The sequence below is a fragment of the Heteronotia binoei genome, chromosome 11, assembly GCF_032191835.1.
Source record: "Heteronotia binoei isolate CCM8104 ecotype False Entrance Well chromosome 11, APGP_CSIRO_Hbin_v1, whole genome shotgun sequence".
NCBI classification, from domain to species: Eukaryota; Metazoa; Chordata; class Lepidosauria; order Squamata; family Gekkonidae; genus Heteronotia; species Heteronotia binoei.
Window position 1 is genome coordinate 74,853,571 of NC_083233.1, and position 21,545 is coordinate 74,875,115.

At 47.4% G+C, this 21,545-nt stretch overlaps 1 protein-coding gene across 1 annotated transcript in view; it reads left to right on the plus strand.

The window, feature by feature from the left end:
- The window catches only part of SCARB1 (scavenger receptor class B member 1), a 105,725-nt gene that overhangs the window by 5,988 nt on the left and 78,192 nt on the right, over positions 1–21,545 (plus strand). Inside the window, exon 2 of the mRNA XM_060249234.1 lies at positions 14,509–14,666. Coding sequence (XP_060105217.1) covers positions 14,509–14,666 — 158 coding nt within the window. The remainder of the gene's footprint in view (positions 1–14,508; positions 14,667–21,545) is intronic.

Sequence of the window (21,545 nt, forward strand, 5' to 3'; positions counted from 1 at the left end):
CCTCTTTCTTTTCAGAATCCAGCTTGAACATATCTGGCATTTTGCGTTCCATATATGGTGACAGTCTTTATTGGCAGATTGTGAGAAACTAAGATGACGGTCCAATAGGTGCTGCAGTCAATTTGGTGTAGCAGTTAAGAGTGGCGGACTCTCATGTGGACAACCGAGTTTGATTCCTCACTCTTCCACATGCAGCTGCTGGATGACTTTGGGCCAGTCTCAGTTCTCTCTGAGGTCTCTCAGCTCTACCTACCTCACAGGGTGTCTGTTGTGGGGAGCGGAAGGGAAGTAGATTGTAAGCTGCTCTTGAGTGAAGGTCTGGGTATAAATCCAATCTCCTCTTTTTTTTTCCTTTGACATCTTTTTTTTTTTAAATTGGAATGTAAATTGAGCATTTTCAGACTGTGGGCTGTTGTTTTGTCCTCCATATTTTAATACAGAGCAGTGATGCTCTGTATTCTTGGTGCTTGGGGGAGGCGCAGTTGGAGGGCTTCTAGCCCCACTGGTGGGCCTCCTGATGGCACTTGGGGTTTTTGGCCACTGTGTGACACAGAGTGTTGGACTGGATGGGCCGTTGGCCTGATCCAACATGGCTTCTCTTAGGTTCTTATATTTGTTGGCACAATCTTAAGATTTTGATGGAGCATTTCTGTGGCTTGGAATAGCTCTTTTGATATCTCATCTACTTCCGGTTGATTTTTTTTTGTCCCGAGTTGCCTTCAGTGCAGTTTTCACTTCACTTTTCTAAAACTGTCTGTTTTTGAAAGTTTCGTCTTGGAAAGAATCTGTCACCCTTTTGTCTCTTCTATATAGTCCTTCGGTGTATTTTCTTACTGTTGTCATGTTCAAAATAGGAGTCGATTGCACCTTTAAGACCAACTTAGTTTTATTCAGAACGTAAGCTTTCGTGCGCATGCGCACTTCTTCAGACGAGGAATGAGGTACAGTAAGCAGAGCCACATATAGCTGGTGGGGTTTGGAATGCCAAGTGGTACAAAGTTAAAAACCAATAGCGGAATGGTAAAATTGACAAATTCAGAAAACCTTTGATCTGGGTTGCATTAGCGTGGGAAACCATAAAACTGTAACATTTTTTTTTGTCATGTTCAGTTAATGTTTTTCTGTGTTGATCTTTCAGCATACCTAACTGGTGCTAAATTTCCTCTTGATTTCTTGGAAACAGTTCTCTTATTCTTTTTTGTTGTACTGTTCTATTTCTTTACACTGGTTATTACAGTAGCTCTCTTTGTGTTTATGTGCAAGTCTTTGAAACCTTCTCCACCCCCACCCATAGCCAGCTTATGTTGACCTTGCTGGGCCAGGGGTGTTGGAACTCATGATTCCCCACTCCTCCACTTGCACCTGCTAGCATGGCCTTGGGTCAGCCATAGCTCTGGCAGAGGTTGTCCTTGAAAGGGCAGCTGCTGGGAGAGCCCTCTCCAGCCCCACCCACCTCACAGGGTGTCTGTTGTGGGGGAGGAAGGGAAAGGAGATTGGGAGCCGCTCTGAGACTCTTCGGAGTGGAGGGCGGGATATAAATCCAATATCATCTTCTTCATCTTCTTCATGAGGGCCGGATTTGACATAAATGAGATCTTGTTGGGCTGGGCCATGTACCTATTTAAGATTTGTTAGCAGAGATTTAAACTTCATAAAGGACACAAACACAATTATTATTATTATTTAAAAAAAACAACTTAAAACATTAGCACTCATTGGTCTTAAAGGTACTTTCTGTGTATCTTTCCCATGGGATCCGGGGAACTGGGTAAAGAAAGCTCTGGCTCTTTCCTTCCTTTTCCAGGGGACCAGAAAGGGGAGGAGCCTCAGCCAATAGAAGAGAGGCTTGGCTCAGTAGCTCTTCTGTGCCATTGAGAGAGCCTGACAGAGCAAGCTATCCCTCCCCTCCTTCCTCCCCAAGGGGGGAGTCTCAGCCAATGGAGAAAATAGAGGTTTTGCTCCGTAGCTCCTGTGCAATTGAGCAAGCCTTGCAAAGCAAGCTGTTATGCAGAAGGAAGAAAGAGAGAGGGAAGATGACAGATGACAGCCAGTAGCTTGGGGGCCTGATAGGAGCCTTCCGGGGGCCTGATTTGGCCCCCGGGACCCATGTTTGACACCCCCGTGTAAGGTTTTCAGGGCAGCAAGAGACATTCAGAGGTGTTTTGTCATCGCCTGCCTCTGTGCTGTGACCCTGGACTTCCTTGGTGGTCTCCCATCCAAACACAGGCCGGGGCCAACTCTGTTTAGCTTCCAGGATCTGATGAGATCAGGCTAGCCTGGCTATTCGTGGCAGGGCTGGAATGCTTTGAAAAGTTGTAATCAGGCAACTCTAACCACTGCCCTGTACTGTTATTTTTTCTTATGAATCAGAATAAAGCAAGCAAAAAAGAACATAAGAGAAGCCGTGTTGGATCAGACCTATGGCTCATCCAGTCCAACACTCTTGTGTCACACAGTGGCCAAAAAACCAGGTGCCATCAGAAGGTCCACCAGTGGGGCCAGGACATTAGAAGCCCTCCCACTGTTGCCCCGCCCCCAAGCACCAAGAATACAGAGCATCACTTGCCCCAGACAGAGAGTTCCATCAATATGCTGTGGCTAATAGCCACTGATGGACCTCTGCTCCATAGGCTTATCCAATCCCCTCTTGAAGCTGTCTATGCTGGCAGCCACCACTACCTCCTGTGGCAGTGAATTCCACATGTTAATCATCCTTTGGGTGAAGAAGTACTTCCTTTTATCAGTTCTAACACGAATGCTCTCCAATTCCATTGAATGTCCACGAGTTTTCGTATAGTGAGAAAGGGAGGAAAAAAAGAGGTGGGAGATAAATTGGATACGAAACAAGTCACCACCCTGCTGCTGCAGCTATTGGCTGAGAGCTGTAGAGACCTCTGGTTACTTACAATCTTACCTCTTCCACGGCTGCACTGGGAGACTTTAGGAGAGATGCAGTTCCACAGAGACACATCTTGTCCATCTGCAATTTGAGCAAGAACGCTGGTCTCTTGTAAGCAGGACTTTTTTTGTAGCAGGAACTCCTTTGCATATTAGGCCACACCCCCATGATGTAGCCAATCCTCCTGGAGCTTACAGGGCTCTTCTTACAGGGCCTCCTGTAAGCTCTTGGAGGATTGGCTACATCAGGGGTGTGTGGCCTAATATGCAAAGGAGTAAGCTTTCGTGCGAATAAAACTTTTGTTGGTCTTAAAGGTGCACTTGACTCCTACTTTGTTCTACTGCTTCAGACCAACACGGCTGCCCACTTGAATCTATCTGATCCTGTAGGTGAGGGACTTATATGAAAGTGCTCCTTAGCATTCTATAGAAATATAAGCTGTTGCTGTAATGGCCAGGAATTCAATTTGACTCTTGAACAATTGAATTCCTGTTCCTCTGTGCTTTCTCAAGGCAGATTTCACAATTCACTGGTTGCAACTGAAAGTCAGATGTCTAAAGGGTGTGAGCTTTAGTGCAAAAAGGGTTATGCTAGAACACAGCAGTGGCGGTAGTTTAAGGCGCCACAAAACACCCTGTTCACTTCTGCTGGCAAGGGCAGACAAGATACGGAGAGGCTGTTCTTTTTTCTTGCTGGGAACTAGAATGAACCTTCCAGGCTAAAGCCAGCAGCGTGGATTGGGGTAGGAAGCAACTAGAGCAGCACTTGCCAGTGTGGCACCCGTGTGTGCTGTGGTGCCCACCGACACCTTTCCTAGTGCCCACCAAATGTTTTAAAAAGCAGATGGGGCGTTTGCCCACCAGGGCTTCTGGTTATGTATATTTTTATTGAGTTTTTAAAAGGGACGGGGTAAGAGGATACAGAATAGGAAAGGGGGAAAGGAAATAAAGTAAAATGAATTTGACAGCGTATACTCTGCATCATTAGAGTTGTAAAAGGTACTCTTATGCCCTGTTCACACAGCATGTTGAGTACGTGTTAAACTGACCCGGTTCTGTTCTGAATATCTTTGTTCTGGATATTATCGATCAGACTGTCATACTGCAATTCGAATCACTCCGGGGTGAAACCGTCTTCTGCCGTCCACACGACAGCACCATGCAGTTCTTTCTTTCCTCCACTATTATGCGCATGTGCACACTACGCACACATGCACATTATATGTGCATGCATGCATTATGTGTGCATGCGTGCATTATGTGCGCATAGGTGAAAACATGTGGTTATGCGGTTATGCACATATTGCTAAGTAGTAAAAAAAATGGTGACCATAAACCGGATGTCTTGAGGCTCCTTTTGCTCCAGGACAGCCTTCAGACATCCGGAAGTTGGTGGAGAACTATCCAGATGGAGAAACTATGAGGTGAAACCGGAGAATTCAAAAAACACCACAAAGGAGCAGGTAACAAAATACTCCGGTTCCGAGGATTGGAGGGGGTTACCGCGAGTTAATACCGGGAGGCAGATGTTGCTGTCTGATCAGCCACTTTTAATCCGGAAGGAAACAGCAGCGACAACCGATTATACTGTGCGTCTGAACAGGGCCTTAGTCTATAAAAGTTTAAAACCTATAGATGATAACTAATAATTTGCTAGTATAAATTTTACAATATCAAAATTGTGGGACTTGCAAGAAAGTGCCATAGATCATATACAAAATTCATTAAGCCATTCATAAAAAAAAGTTTCCAAGGATTTTCATCATCTCTTGTTTGCCCTTAAGACAAAGCGCAAGAACGTCTGTCTCGGTTATCTCTACTATTTTATCGATCAGGTCCTGCTTCTTCGGAGTTTCATGGTATTTCCAGTTTTGTGCTATCAAGAGTCTTGCAGGAGTGATAATGCGTATCATCAAATGTTTATTCTGTCCAGCAGGGCTTCTGACAAGCGGTGCGTATCCAAAGCAGCGTTTTAAAATGACATGTTCATTGTAAAAGGCAAAGAAAGCTTGAAATGTCGAAGAGTTACTGTGAGGGTCATGCAGGAACTTCCTTCCTAACATTTTCAGGTTAGCTCTACTTCCTGCCGCAGCTATATTGTGGTTGTATCCATTGCTAGAGAGGTAGCAAGGGCCCCTGTGCCCATAGAGAAGGGCAAGAAACCATCATGGAAAGTTTTCCTTAGCGTCAAGGTACGGCAGAGGGAGAAGCTTTTAGAATTGGAGGGGAGGAAGTGGTAGTCACGATCATGTGCTCGGTGGTTTTCTGATTAATGAGTGTGGATTTCAGGGTTGTGGAGTTATTTGTATTTTTGCTTTCTGTATTTGCATTTGTGCCCCCGTGCCTCGAAGTCGTGGTGACTTCCAGTAACTCTTGCAGGGACATGGAGGACCTTCAGAGAAGTGGCTTGATACAGCTGCCTCTGCCTCCGACTCTGGTATTCCTTGGAGGTCTCCCATCCGAATACTTGCCAGGGTCAGCCCTGCTTAGCTTTTGAGATCTGATGAGATTGGGCTGACCTGGAACTCTCTGTCTGGGGCTACGTGCAAACCTTTGGAACATGCCGCCCCCTCCAAGTTGTATTCTTGTTTTATTTATTTATTTGTATATTTGTGTATTGCAAAGAGGAATTACTTTGCAACCAAGATTGCATCTGCAAGTTCGCGCCCAGCACAATTGTTTAGAATTGGAGAGCTTATAACATTGCCACAAGGCAAACCAAATGTTAGAGAATTGGAGATTGGCTGTGAGGCATTTGCGGAATATTTTGCAGATAAAATCTCGTTGCTCCACCAAGACCTGCCTGCCACATTGGAAATAGTGAGTGAAACTGAGGCTCCGTGCCTGTCTTCGGGTTTAGGGCTGGATCACTTTGACCCACTCAGCCTGGAGGAGGTCGATGGAATCCTCTCTGCTGCCTGCCCATCAACATGCAACCTGGACCCTTGCCCCTCTTGGCTGATTAAATCCTGCCAGAGGGAGCTTAGATGTCCTTTATGGGACATCATAAATAGATCCCTCGCAGAGGGGCATTTTCCAACGCCTCTGAAAGAGGCATTGGTCCGCCCTCTCTTGAAAAAATGTACAGCAGACCTGGCCAAATTGGTGAATTACCGTCCGGTGTCTAATTTACCTTTTTTAGGTAAAATTATCGAGAGGGCAGTGGCGTTGCAGCTACAGAGGTTTCTAGATGACGCCTCCGTTCTTGACCCGTGCCAGTTTGGGTTTCGTCCTGGCCACGGGACGGAGACGGTGCTGGTCGCCCTGGTGGATGACCTCCGGCGGCAACTGGATCGAGGCGGCGTCGCGGTACTGATGCTACTAGACCTGTCGGCGGCATTTGATACAGTCGACCATCAGTTGCTGACGTGCCGCCTCGCCGACATTGGGGTTGGAGGGTTGGCCTTACGATGGCTTTCCTCCTTCCTCTCAGGTCGGGGACAAAGGGTGGCTATTGGGGATGAGCGGTCCCGGAGGCACACACTAGATTGTGGGGTGCCTCAGGGAGCAGTTCTTTCCCCAATGTTGTTCAACGTTTATATGCGCCCCCTTGCCCAGATTGCCCGGAGGTTTGGGCTTGGTTGCCATCAATATGCAGATGACACCCAGCTCTATCTACTAATGGACGGCCGGCCCGACTCCACCCCAGGGAATTTGGACCAGGCTCTACAGGCTGTTGCGATGTGGCTCAGGCTGAGTGGGCTGAAGCTGAACCCAGTGAAGACAGAGGTCCTTTGTGTGGGCCGCGGCGCTCGGGGGGGGGGGGGGAAATAGCTCTCCCGGCCTTCGATGGCGCGCCATTGAAATCAGCGCGCCAAGTGAAGAGCCTGGGTGTTTTACTGGAGCCTTCATTATCAATGGAGGCCCAGATAGCAGCCACTGCCAAGTCAGCATTCTTCCACCTGAGGCGGGCAAGGCAGTTGGCCCCTCTCCTAGAGTGTCGCGACCTCGCAACGGTGATCCATGCAACGGTCACCTCAAGATTGGACTACTGTAATGCCCTCTACTTGGGGCTACCTATGTGCCGGACCCGGAGGTTGCAGCTGGTGCAGAACGCAGCAGCTAGGTTGCTGTTGGGGCTCCCGAGATGGGAGCACATACGGCCGGGGCTGCGCGGACTGCACTGGCTGCCAATTACCTACCGGGTCCAGTACAAAGTGTTGGTTATTACCTTTAAAGCCCTATATGGCCGAGGACCGGCCTACCTGAGGGACCGTCTCTCCCCATATGAACCCCAGAGAGCACTGAGGTCAGTTGGTAAAAATAAAATGACTATCCCTGGGCCGAAAGAGATCAAGCTTCAGAGCACCCGAGTACGGGCCTTTTCAATAGCGGCCCCCGCCCTATGGAATCAGCTTCCTGAGGAGGTGCGGGCCCTGCGGAACCTTGACCAGTTCCGCAGGGCCTGCAAGACTGCCCTCTTCAAACAAGCATATATCGACTGCTGTTGTTAATTAAGGATCCGCCAACATGGTCCTTTCAAGGACCTATGTTAACATGGAACTAAACATATCGGCAGAAATTAGCGTCAGAATGCCACCATTGCTGCCAGATGAAATTAAATTATGATTTTTAAATACATTAACGGGTTTTTATGATGTTAAGCTTAAGTTTTATTGTTAAATTTAAAGTTTTTATATTTATTACTGTATATGTATAAGATGTTGCTAGCTGCCCTGAGCCTGCTTAGGCGGGGAGGGCGGGATACAAATAAAATTTTACCTTTACCTTACCTTTTATTGTATTTATATCCTGCCCTCCCTGCCGAAGCAGGCTCAGGGCAACTTACAACAATAAAAACATTTACCGATATTGAGCATTAACTAATTAAATCCTTAAACAGTATAACAATTAAAATATATTAAAACAATTTGGTGCTAATGGTAAATTCCAGTAATTTCAGTCTTCTTGCAGAGTGTTAAAGCTGCAGTACTGCAGTACTAAACTCTGCTCACGACCTGAGTTCGATCCTCAGTGGAAGCTGGGTTTTCAGGTAGCCGGCTCGAGGTTGACTCAGCCTTCCATCCATCCCAGATCAGTCAAATGAGTACCCAGCTTGCTGGGGGGAAAGTGTAGATGACTGGGGAAGGCAGTGGCAAACCACCCCGTAAAAAGTCTGCCATGAAAACGTTGTGAAAGCAACGTCACCCCAGAGTCAGAAATGACTGGTGCTTGCACAGGGGACCTTTCCTTTCCTGAGTATCCTCATATGTAGCTATCAATTAAAAGCAATTTGAAATAAAGCTGTCTTGCAAGCCTTGCAGAACTGGACAAGGTCCCTCAAGGCTCTTTACTTCTTCCGGAAGTTGGTTCCACCAATAGGGGGCCGCTATAGAGAAGGCTGTCTCCCAAGTGGTCTTCCATCTTGCCTCCCTCGGCCCAGGAATCAATAACAGGTTCTGTGTCCCTGATCTAAGTACCCTCTGGGGAACATATGGGAAGAGACGGTCCCTAAGGTAGACAGGTCCTCAGCCATTCTTGGTGCTTGGCACAGTGGGAAGCCCTGGCCCCACTGATGGACCTCCTGATGGTGCCTGGGTTTTTTGGCCACTGTGTGACAAGAATGTTGAACTGGAGGGGCCATTGGCCTGATCTAACATGGATTCTCTGATGTTCTTATGTGACACAGAGTGTTGGACTGGATGGGCCATTGGCCTGATCCAACATGGCTTCTCTTACATTCTTAAGAGCCCATTTTGGAAGCGTCAGCAAAAACTACAGTGTTCAACGGTGGTGTGAAAGCCATCAGCTTTTCACAAAATTGTCTTTAAGACAAGAGGGAAGAAAATGCACTCAGGGCAATGACTTCAGGCCAGCATGATGTAATGGTTAGAGTCAGGCTAGGATCTGGCAGACCCAGATTCGAATCTCCCCCTCTGACACGGAGTCTTGCTGGGTGAGCTTGGGGCAGTCACACGCTCTCAGCCTAACCTACCTCACCGGGTTGTTGTGAGCATAAAATGGAGGAGAGGAGAACGACATATACTGCTTTGGGTCTCCAAAGATGGGGTATAAATGTAGATAAGAAAATGAAACACAAGAAAGGTGGGAGGAAATCTACTGTCTCCGCCAAGGAGGGGTGGTAAAGGAGCAGTGAGTATGAAACTGAATCAGCTTTGTGTTGTCGGCTAATCCTCCAATATAACACATTTGACGTTAGCAGAATTGTTGAGGCACTGATGAATTGGCAGGTCAAATAGCGTCAAGCATGGGTTTGTCTGGCTGCAGACATAAATTTCGTGCATTTCCTAGGAGCGGCCAAGTGTCTGGAAGCTCATGGCCTCTGGGTGTTGCCAGATGGTGAAGGAGAAGGGCTTTGCTCTTTCTCTACAATCCTTCCAGGCAGATCTCGCTTTCCTTTCTTCCCTGAAATTCTGGGATGGCTGTCAAGAAGAATTGTCCAACGTTGTTGGCATACAGTGGCATTTGAGGCTGTAGTTACTCGGGTACTGCCATTGTTACGGGGCTGCAAACTGCTAATTAGAGCTGGCTTAACATAGTGGTTGAAAAATAGTAAGGAGTCCCGTAGCACCTTTAAGACTAACAAAATTTTATTGCAGCAGTTTTCAAGAAACGCCACTTTCTTGCATGCATGCATCTGACAAAGAGAGCTTAAGCTACAATAAATTTTTTTAGTTTTAAAGGTGCTACTGGACTCCTTAGTTTTTTGCAGCAACAGACTAACAAGGTTAACTTCTCTGGCATTTGGCCTTTCCCTCTTTCTTCTTTGTGCTGCTCTCGGCTTGACCTATTTCTCTTTTTATTCTAAGATTCGGGGGAGTCGTATCCAGGGACTTAAAAGCAGGATAGAAATACTTCTAATTCATTACATTCCATAAGTATCTAACTAGGATCTGGGAGACCAGAGTTCAAATCTCTGCTCTACGATAGAAGCTCGCTGAGTGAGTTTGGGCCAGTTACGCTTCTCTCTCTCAGCCTAACCTACCTCGCAGGGTGATCGTTGTGAGAATAAAAGAGGAGGGGCGAATAGTGTTGTAAGTGCCTTTGGGTCCCCATTATGGAGGCATGAAGCAACTTTGGCATCCCAGGCCCTGAAGAAATTGTTGCTTCGGCAAACTCCCTTCACATTCCTCTCTGCTTTCCTCTCAGGCCCGCTGCCAAACCACAAGTTGGTTTTCCTCAGAAAGCTTGCCTGCTGCTTCCTGCTTCTGTCTTTTTGAAACCCAGGCTGTCAACCCCTCTCTATCCAGGTCACATCTGGCCTTTTATTCTCTCTGGCCTGAACCCTTCAGCCAATTACGGCTCATCGTGTCTCAGGATGCCAGTTCATTGGTTCTTTAGGAACCAATGAGAGTGGGTCCAAGGTGTGCTAGCTGAGGAGATGTTTACAGAGAGATCCAGAAAGCACTTTATGTGCCACTGTGAACGTCTTGGAGGCATAAGTAGATCAGCCAAGTTAGTTTACTGTAAATTCTGGCAAAGAGCTATTTCTTTGGTTAGAGTTACTGTGAAACTACCACCGGCTGGCAATGGAGGCCTACTTGTTTTTGTAGCTTTGCAACTCTTCCAGAAGGAAAAAGAAATCATCCAATTTTTACCTCATATCTTCACTATTTCTTATTCTTAAGCATCACCTTTTCCTTGGAGAGACATTATTTACATATTTTTCTGAACACTTGGTTTAACATTACAGGGTTATAAGCTGTTTCTCGCCACATCCTCTTTTATATTTAAAATGTGCCCCCACACACCTCAGTGCTAGGGATGCCAAGTCCAATTCAAGAAATATCTGGGGACTTTGGGGGTGGAGCCAGGAGACATTAGGGGTGGAGCCAAGATCAAGGCTGTGACAAGCATAATTGAACTCCAAGAGAGTTCTGGCCATCACGTTCAAAGGGACAGCACACCTTTTCAATGCCTTCTTTCCATAGGAAGTACTAATGAAGGATAGGGGCACCTTCTTTTGGGGCTCATAGAATTGCACCCCCTAATCCAATCTTTTTGAAACTTGGGGGGAATTTTGGGGAGAGGCACTAGATGCTATACTGAAAATTTGGTGCCTCTACCCCAAAAAACAGCCCTCCCAGAGTCCCAGATACCTGCCGATCAATTCTTCATTATTTCCTATGGGAATAAGTCTCTATAGGGAATAACAGAGTTCCCAGCAGACATTTCCCTCCCCTCTGCCCGCTTTCTGACGACCCTGAAGCGTGGGGAGGGCCTCCAAACCGGGGGATCTCCTGCCCCCACCTGGGGATTGGCAACCCTACTCCATGCTCCTCCCGCCATGTTCCAGCAACGGTCTTCTGGTTGCCGCATTCTGGTTGTTCCCTTGCTTAAAATGGACTGCTTTGCATCTACTAGAGCCCATTCCTTGTGGACCAGCCCCCCTGAAGAAAATGTGGGGCCTAGAGATGCCAGCCTCCAGGCAGAATCTGGGAATCCTGTGGAATTGCAGGTCATATCCAGACTACGGAAATCAGTTCCTCCGAAGAAAATGGCAGCTTTGGAGGGCAGGTGGACTCCGTGGCATTGTACCCCACTGTCCTCTCCAGGCTCCATCCCCAAATCTCCAGGGGTTTCCCAACCTGGATCTGGCAACCTTGCCATCTTATTCCCCCGCCGGTGGTCAAGGAGCACAAAGTATCCTGGGGGATGCCACTGTTTAGATGTTTTTAGGAAGCCCTGTAACTTTTTTTTATTTGTAAGGGCTTTTAATGGGGTTCAAGCCGCAGCTGGTTTTTTGGTCAGGGACAAATTCAGTTTGGAATTTTAAGCCACCTTGAGCCATAAGGAAAAGGTGGGGCATAAATATTTAAATAAATCCCACATTGCATGTCAGAAGAAATGGGAAGCTCTGGTGAGTCCAAAGCCATGGGGGAGGTTGCTTGTTTGATCTCTGCATGAGTTGCTGTTCTGGGGTGGCTTGTTCTGCAGTGGGCTCCTCCCAGGACTGGTAATTCTTCTTCTTCTAAAAGCAAATCCCAGAACTGATTTTCTGCCCTCAACAACTGGGCGCTTTGGAAACGCTGAACTGGTTTCTCAGAGAGCTGCAGAGCTCCTCGGAGCGCTCCGAATCGTCCCCAGAGCATGTTAATTGCCTTGTGTCTTCAACTGTGTTTCCAAAACCAGATTAGCAAATGCTGTTTGGAGCTATAATAGAGATTTATGAAATTATCCAAGGTGCGGCGAAAGCGAATGGAGAAAACAGCGCCCGGTGAAACTGATGGGGAAATAGATCCGAGGGCTCCAAAGCGATTCCTTGGGATTTTGGCCTCAGCTAATAAGAGCCCATGGAATTCCACTGGTTTGGGGGAGGGGTGGGGGAGTGAGCCAGCCTCAGCTTCAGGGACCGGGTTGGGGGGTGGGGGTGGGATTTCCACAAAGAGAATTTGGGTGAACCTGGGTAAGAACATCAGTTCAGCAGCTTTTTATTTTAGCTTTCAGTTAGCATATGGGGCAGGGGTCGTTTTGCAGCAAAAGAGGTGCCGGAGCTCATTAGCACAACTCGTTTGCATAGCTCATTTGCATATGTCACACACCCCTGGCATCACTGTATTAAGTTATATCAGCTCAGCATCTACCTTAAAATGCTTCTTGAATTACAATTGTCGTAATAAACCCTCAACTGCCATCATACTTTTAAAATCACTTTCTCCTGTGTGACCACAGTGGCATGAGGAAGATTTCCATCTGCCTGCTTTATAGGTTTTGGTTCTTTCTCCGTTTTTTGTGGGGACAAATATTAGAAGGTTAGCCAAATCTTAAAGCGTCCAGAATTCTCACAGGGGGGGGTTGAATAATGGAGCCCAGAAGGAAGTATTTGGGGGGGGGAAGGTAAGAAAGAAAGAGCACAATAGAATTTAGAGGTTCCAGAGCTCCGTTGCTGTGAGCTCTTGCCCAAAATGAGGTCTGATTTGGGGTCAGTTTAGGGAAGGAAGCCTGTTTTACTGTGACAAATAAGCATCCGGTTAAGGGCCTGACATTCCTAATGTACGGGTACGGTTTCTACAGGCAAGAGCTCTCTGTGTTAAAAGAGCAACTTGGAAGCTCAGAAGGATCCTGTCAGTGGTGGGATTAGATTAGTTTAGATTAGAATTAGATGAAAACCCAGAGCAATCAAGTCATCTGAGGTAAACTGTCTAGAGAAAAGGAAATCAAATCCCCTGTTTGCTTTGCTTGATAGGAACCACTTGGCAGGTAAACCGCAAGCAAAGCAAACAAAACGCTGAGAGGACATTTGATTTCTGGCAGTCAGGCCTCAAATTTGTCAGGAGCTCGCAGGAGCTACTAGTAAATGCTCTATCCTAGAACCTTTCTGATGGGCCCCCCCTCCTCCTCCTCCCCACCAACCTTGTCCATTGTAGGTGCAGCTGCATAACAATCCTTGGATTAGGAGAGCGGGCAGCCAGTCAGTCACCAGGAGCTTTGCCTCGCTCCCTCATTAACCCCTGGAGAAACCCACACCACCCTTTCTCCACTTCTTAAGTGATGGTGGGTGGCTTGCTGGCCTTTTGACTGTGGGAGGCGGCCGAGGGGAGCCCCAGGTGAGCGAGGCCTGCTTGGGCTGGCTGGATCTCTAGCCAACCCAAGCAGGCCTCGCTCGCTCGGGGCTCTCCTTTCTTGTGTTGGGTTGCTTTTGGCTGATGAGGAGGGGGTGCATATGTTATGCTAATGAGCTCCACCACCTATTTTTCTACAAAATGACCCATGCCGGCAGTGGTTTCAGACAGAGGCCTTTCACATTGCCTACTGTCAGGTCCTTGAACTGGAGATGCCAGGGGTGTGACCTTCTGCATGCCAAGCAGATGCTCTGCCAATGAGCCGTGGCCCCTCCCTGTGCAGAAAGCAGAACTCCCAAGTGTCGCAAGGAGTTTGAACTTGGCCAGCAGCCGGGATAGCCTGTCCTCACATAATGATGTCAGTGATCTGTTGACTAGCTGGAAGGTGGGGTGGGGGAAGGGGAGACAACTTACTTTATTATTCATTCATTTTATTTGATTTTTAGCCTGCCCTTCCCATAGGACAGGCTCAGGGCGGGTTACATCATAAAAACAATCAACCATAAAAAACAGTAAAAGACCAATTTAAAATATATAAAATCTAAAACTACAGAGTGACAATAGAGACTAAAATGGCAGGTTCTGCCTCTATTGTCCAGATCCAGCAGATCTTATAGCCCTGGGATGGAATGAAGGGGGAAGACTGGTAACAAGTGACGCCCACTGCCTCAGCTGAAAGCCTGGCGAAAGAGCTCTGTTTTACAGGCCCTGCGGAATTGGAGCAGATCCCGCAGGGCCGGGATCTCCAGGGGGAGCTCATTCCACCAGGCAGGGGCCAGGGCTGAAAAGGCCCTGGCCCTTGTCAAGGCCGGATGGATGTCTCTGGGGCCAGGTATTATCAAAAGTTGTTGCGTCGCTGATCGTAAAGACCTACGGGGCTCATACAGGGAGAATCTTTCTTGCCTGATTGCCTAGAAGTGATTTTTGCTTGCCCCAGGGAGTGGCTGTTTGTAACCTATTGGGCTGCCCAGGCTGGGTTCTTAAGTGGGCCTTTCGATTATTGTTCACGTGAAGGTTGTTACGACTAAGGCCAGTCTCCGATTACCATAACTTGTCCTTAACCCTGTTCCCTTGCTTGTCTTTACAGACTGTCAGGATACAGCCCAACACTTTTTTTTACGAGCTGTGGAAAGATATCCCAGTTCCTTTCTACTTCTCAGTCTACTTCTTCAATGTGCTCAATCCGAATCAAGTTCTTGCTGGACTGAAGCCGGCCGTAGAACAACGGGGGCCTTACGTCTACAGGTGCGTGCTCTCTGCTGGTTTCTGGCACATGGTGGGATGGTCACAGAACACAAACACGGCGGTTCATTTCATTTCGTGGTTCATTGGTTTGTCCAATTCAGTTATTCGGTTTGTCTTTAAAAAAAAAATTTTTTGGAACAATTCGGAAGGGCTAGAAAGCGCCCGCATGCCGCAACGTGCCCAATGTTATTACACCAGTCATGTTTTGCCAAGGTGGCGTGCTTGGTGTGGTAATGTCACTTCTGGGTGATGTCATCATGTTGGGCATGCTTCAGCAAGCGAGGACGATCCCCCGCCGATAACAACGCAGATGAACCACCCCAAAACCAAGCTGCTTTGTTTTGTGAGTCTTGCATAATGCGAGTACCCGAACCAATTTGGAACAGGAAAAGAAAGGAAAGGTCCCCTGTGCAAGCACCAGTCGTTTCCGACTCTGGGGTGATGTTGCTTTCACAACGTTTTCATGGCAGACCTTTTTACGGGGTCGTTTGCCATTGCCTTCCCCAGTCATTTACTCTTTCCCCCCAGGAAGCTGGGGACTCATTTTACCGACCTCGGAAGGATGGAGGGCTGAGTCAGCCTCGAGCCGGCTTCCTGAAAACCCAGCTACCGCCGGGGATTGAACTCAAGTCATGAGCAGAGCTTAGGACTGCAGTACTGCAGCTTTAACACTCTGCGCCACGGGGCTCTCTCATTTGGAACAACCAAGGCACAAATGCGTCGATTCGTGTCCATCCCTAGCCCTGAGTCCAAGTGCATTTTAAAGACTAACAAAATTTGTAGCAGGCTAGGCGCTTTCATGACTTGCTGTATGAATCACAGAAGCTCTTACCCTGCCACAAATTTTGTTAGTCTTTAAGGCGCTACTGGACTCTTGCTCTTTTTGGCTGCTACAGACAGACTAATGTGGCTACCCATCTTGGTCAATCTCAAAGGCCTGTCTTGGTTGCCCCTGCCATCTGAAGTTAGATGGGTATAGTGACCCAAGAAAGCACATTGTCCGTTGTGGGACCAAAACTTTGGAATTCTGCTCACCACACCTCAAAAAAGATAGTATAGCATTAGAAAAAGTCCAGAAAGGGCAACTGGAATGATTAAAGGATTGGAACACTTTCCCTATGAAGAAAGGTTAAAACGCTTGGAGCTCATTAGCTTGAAGGATGACATTATAGAGGTTTACGAGATTATGCATGGGATAGAGAAGGTAGAGAAAGAAGTACTTTTATCCCTTTCTCACAATACAAGAACTCGTGGGCACTCAATGAAATTGCTGCACAGTCGGGTTAGAACAGATAAAAGGAAGTACTTCTTCACCCAAAGCATGATTAACATGTGGAATTCACTGCCACAGGAGGTGGTGGCGGCTACAGGCATAGACGACTTCGAGAGGGGACCGGATAAACATATGGAGCACAGATCCATCAGTGGCTATTGGCCACAGGATGTAGATGCAACTCTCTGTCTGGGGCAGTGATGCTCTGTGTTCTTGATGCTTGGGAGGGGGGAAATAATGGGAGGGCTTCTAGTGTCCTGGGTCCATTGATGGACCTCCTGATGGCACATGGGTTTTTTTGTCTCTCCCTTTGTCAGTGTCTTCCATTTAAGCGTGTTTGAACTGTATGCTGGTCTAAACAGCTGCAACAAAGAAAAAACTCTCCGTGTAAAACACAATTCTGACTTGTTATGAAGAATAGGTATCGAAATACAAAAAAGAGTATCAAAAGTACGCAGCGTCTCAGTCATGTGCAAAGTTAAAACCTCTGTTGATACTCTTTTTTGTATTTTGATACAACACCTATTATTCATAACAAGTCAGAATTGTGTTTTACACGGAGAGTTTTTTCTTTGTTGCGGCTTAGTTTCTCCTCCGTGGTCCCGTCAACACTGTGGGCGTTTTCGCACTGACCTTAATCGGCAGCGACGTCCCTCTTCACCGCGCAGGATCTGCGCGGATTTCGCACCAATTGCTGCGGAGCACCCGGAAGAGCCGCAAAGTCCCGCAGCTTTTGCGGCGCAAATGGAAACTGGGTTTTGGCGGTTTCCATTTGCGCCGCAAAAGCCGCGGGACTTTGTGGCTCTTCCGGGTGCTCCGCAGCAATTGGTGCGAAATCCGCGCAGATCCTGCGCGGTGAAGAGGGACGTCGCTGCCGATTAAGGTCAGTGTGAAAACGCCCTGTGACTGTCTAAACAGCTGCTGCTGTTACTGCAACTACTACTGTGTCTTCCACCAGCGGCTGAAGACCTTCTTGTTTTGTCCGCCATACCCCCAATAATGGTATTGTCCTTGCTTCTAGTGTTGTGTGTTTGTAATTGTATTTTATAGCTTTAACTGTATTTGTTCAAATAGTTTTAGGGTCACTGCCCCGTGGACCCTGATCGGGTGCAAAAGTGGCATAAAAATGTCTTTAATTTTTCTTTAAGAAAAGAACAAACAGCCTTGCTCATTAGAAGAAAGCTTTCTGCAGGTGTCACCTTGCAATTCGGTAACAAAAAAATAACTGCCAGGTCATGTGACTTCTCTGCTGTAACCACACACACACACACCCCTGCCGTGTGCACACATACCTGGTGGAATGGCCTGCCTGTGAAAGTCAGGAAGGCTCTCTTATATGCAAAACAGAAATGCTCAGGAAGGCTTTCTTATAAAGGAAACAGGGTTATCCTAGAATGGAGATGGAAATTTGAGCAAGTTCTGATCTCGGCAGACCTCAGGAGTCAGATAAGGTCAGCCTCGGTCAGACTTTGGATGGGAGACCACAGCGCTTTACACGTGCACAGAATGGAATATACCCCCTGTAGGAATAGGCAGGTAGCCTCTTGCGGTGCGCTTTGCTTGCATTACCTCGCTTGTGCTGTCTCATCTTCTACTTAGGGTTGCCGGGTCTAATTCAAGAAATATCTGGGGACTTGGGGGGGGGGGGTGGAGCCAGGAGCCTTTGGGGGTGGGGCCAGGAACAAGGTTGTGACGAGCATAATTGAACTCCAATGGGAGTTCTGGCCATCACGTTTAAAGGGACCACATACCTTTTAAATAAATGCCTTCCTTCCATTGGAAATCATGAAGGATAGGGGCACCTTCTTTTGGGGTTCATAGAACGGAACTCCCAGTCTAATCTTTTTGAAACTTGGAGGGTATTTTGGGGAGAGGCAATGGATGATATGCTGAAAATTTAGCACCTCTACCTCAAAAAACAGCCACCCCCAGTGCCCCAGATACCCAGGGTATCCATTATACCCTATGGGAATCGGTCTCCACAGGGGTGCCCAGAAGACAGTTCCCACCCACCCCCTTGTTTTCTGATGACCCTGAAGTGGGGGAGGGCCTCCAAACCCGGGGATCCCCTGCTCCCACCTGGGGATTGGCAACCCTACTTTAGCCATCCTTATTCCACCATTACAAAGTTGGAATCCAGAGTTTTATTCAAAGTGTCCTGATCTGAGGCCTAGCACGGCCTAGAGGGCAGGGAGAAGCCTGCCTAAGAGTAGGTACAGGAGCCTACATCTCCCAGGATCCCTGCTGTCCCTCTGATTGGGTGAAGAGGTTTTGGAGGGAAAACTAGCCCAAGAGGGGTGGCACCTGGGAGGAAAACATAAATAGGCCTGACTGGGAAAGAGGTTTGTTCTCTCTGGAAAAGGCTGCAGGGAGAAAGGTCTTCTCTGGAGACAAGGCAGCTGGAGAGAGATCCCTCACTCACTCTTTGTGCGTATATGTGTGTGCGTGTATAAAAAGGTGTAAAGGTAGTGCAAGCACCAGTCGTTTCTGACTCTGGGGTGACGTATCACAACTTTTTCATGGCAGACTCCCCCAGTCATCTACACTTTCCCCCCTGCAAACTTGGTGCTAATTTTACCGTGTATACATATATGTGTGTGTGTATCTGTATGCATGTACATATGCATATGCTGAAGCTAAAATACTTCGGCCACCAAATGAGAAGGGAGCACTCGCTGGAGAAGACCCTGATGCTGGGAAAGACAGAAGGCAAAAGAAGAAGGGGACGACAAAAGATGAGATGGCCGGACAGCATTACTGATGTAACTAACATGAATTGGAGCAGACTTCGAAGGATGGTGGAAGACAGGAGGGCCTGGTGTGACTTGGTCCATGGGGTTGCAAAGTTTCGGACTCGACTGTGTGACTGAACAACTACATAGATGGATAGATGATAGACAGACAGACAGACAGACAGACAGACAGACAGACAGACCTCTCTGAAAGGTTTTACTAAAAGGAAGACACAGGGGTTGTGGGAGTGCTCTGGGACCCTTCCCAGAGTGGTGGCAGCCAGCAGAAGGCCCTTCCTGGCTCCTTACTGTGTGACACAAGGTATAAGACTCCCTGTGCGTGCACCCTTCTTCAGATACGTGCACCCAAAAGCTTATACTTCAAATAATACTTCATTGGACTTAAAGGAGCCCCTGGACTCCAGCTTTGTTCTGCTGCTTCAGGCCAACGCAGCCGCCCACCTGAAATTTATTTCTCCATTGTTTGCTTTGTCAGCGTTGTCTCCTCAGTCTGTAAACCTAGCAGTCCTATTTTGTTGCTTATTGGATGCTGTACACTATAATTGGTGGCGTGGCGTGTTTATATTTTGCAATTTGCCTTGCAACAAAGACAGGCTGTTATTGAACTTAGAGAAGTCAACCCAGATCTGTCCAGTCCAAATCAGACAATCTAAGGCTAAGCTCTAGGCTGCTCTGACTCAAATGAAAAGATTGCAAGTGTGTCTGTGTATAACACCTAGACGTGTGCATTGAGATAGGAAGAAAGGCCGGAACAACCTGCCTTGCATCTGTGGCGGATTGTGGATTGTGACATTGTAAGTATGCCAACATAATCCTATAAACCTATTTAGGCAGATTATAAATAACCTGAATTGCATCTTGGTTGAAGGAACAGTGCTCAGCCCTGGAATTTCCTGTCACTGTATTCTCAGTCTTCTTCCTCCCTGTCCTTTCTACATCTCTTTAGAGCCACAAGCAAGGTAATTAAGATGCTCTTAGCCCAGTCATTTTCTTTTGATTGCTTCTGGAAATCTTGTTACTGCTAGTTATGTAATTTCCTCTTCTGAACTAATTCTGGCAGCATGCTGCTGCTGAAAATGGACTCTGCCCAATAAAGTGTTTTACAGGAATGGGTAAACCTATGGTGCAGGGGTCCACTAGCAGCTGTTAGCCACAATGTATAGGGGGAATACTATGTCTGGGGCAGTGATGCTCTGCCTTCTTGGTGTTTGGAAGGCAACAGGAGGAGGGCTTCTGGAGTTCTGGCCCTGCTGGTGGACCTCCTGATGGCTCCTGGGTTTTGGCCACAGAGTGTTGGCCTAAATGGGCCATTGACCACTGATCCAACATGGCTTCTCTTATGTTCTTATGTCTGGGGTAGTGATGCTCTGTATTCTTGGTGCTTGGGAGGCAACAGGAGGAGGGCCTCTGGAGTTCTGGTCCCACTAGTGGACCTCCTGATGGCTCCTGGGTTTTGATCACTGTGTGGCACAGAGTGTTGGACTGGGTCTGGCATTGTTACTGCTGGTTATGTAATTTCCTCCTCTGAACTAACTCTGGAAACATGCTGCTTTGAAAATGGACTCTGCTCTGCTCAAGAAAGTGTTTTATAGAAATGGATAAACAGTTTACCTATGGAGCAGAGATCCATCAGTGGCTATTAGCCACAGTGTATAGAGGGGCAGTAATGCTCTGTCTTGTTGGTGCTTGGGGGGCAACAGCAGAAGGGTTTCTGGAGTTCTGGCCCTGCTGGTGGACCTCCTGATAGCACCTGGGTTTTGATCACTGCATGACACACGAGTGTTGGACTGGATGGGCCTTTGGTCTAATCCAACATGGCTTCTCTTATGACCTTATAGACAGCTTCAAGAGGGGATTGGACGAAAATACAGACCAGAGGACCATCAGTGGCTCTAAGCCACAAGGTATAGATGGAACACTCTGTCTGGGCAGTGAAGCTCCACATTCTTGGTGAAATAGTGGGAAGTAGTGGTGGAATTCTAGCAGGAGCTCCTTTGCATATTAGGCCACACACCCCTGACGTAGCCAATCCTTCAAGAGCTTACAAAAAAGAGTCTTGTAAGCTCTTGGAGGATTGGCTACATCAGGGGTGTGTGGCCTAATATGCAAAGGAGCTCCTGCTAGAATTCCACCCCTGGTGGGAGGGCTTCTGGAGTTCTGACCCTGCTGGTGGACCTCCTGATGGCACCTGGGGTTTGGTCACTGTGTAACACAGCGTTGGACTGGGAGGGCCATTGGCCAGATCCAACATGGCTTCTTAAATACACTTTGTAGCATTAAAGCAACCAACTGGTGTTAAGGTTTTTCCAGTTCCTGGATAAGGAGCAGCAATCTTGCCGGAGCTCATGGCTTTGACTTCATTACTAAGAACATAAGAGAAGCCATGTTTGATCAGGCCAACGGCCCATCAAGTCCAACACTCTGTGTCACACAGTGGCAAAAAATTTTATATACACACATACACTGTGGCTAATAGCCACTGATGCACCTGTGCTCCATATTTTTATCTAAACCCCTCTTGAAGGTGGCTATACTTGTGGCCGCCACCACCTCCTGTGGCAGTGAATTCCACATGTTAATCACCCTTTGGGTGAAGAAGTACTTCCTTTTATCCGTTTTAACCTGTCTGCTCAGCAATTTCATCGAATGCCCACGAGTTCTTGTATTGTGAGAAAGGGAGAAAAGTACTTCTTTCTCTACTTTCTCCATCCCATGCATTATCTTGTAAACCTCTATCATGTCACCCCGCAGTCGACGTTTCTCCAAGCTAAAGAGTCCCAAGCGTTTCAACCTTTCTTCATAGGGAAAGTGCTCCAGCCCTTTAATTATTCTAGTTGCCCTTCTCTGGACTTT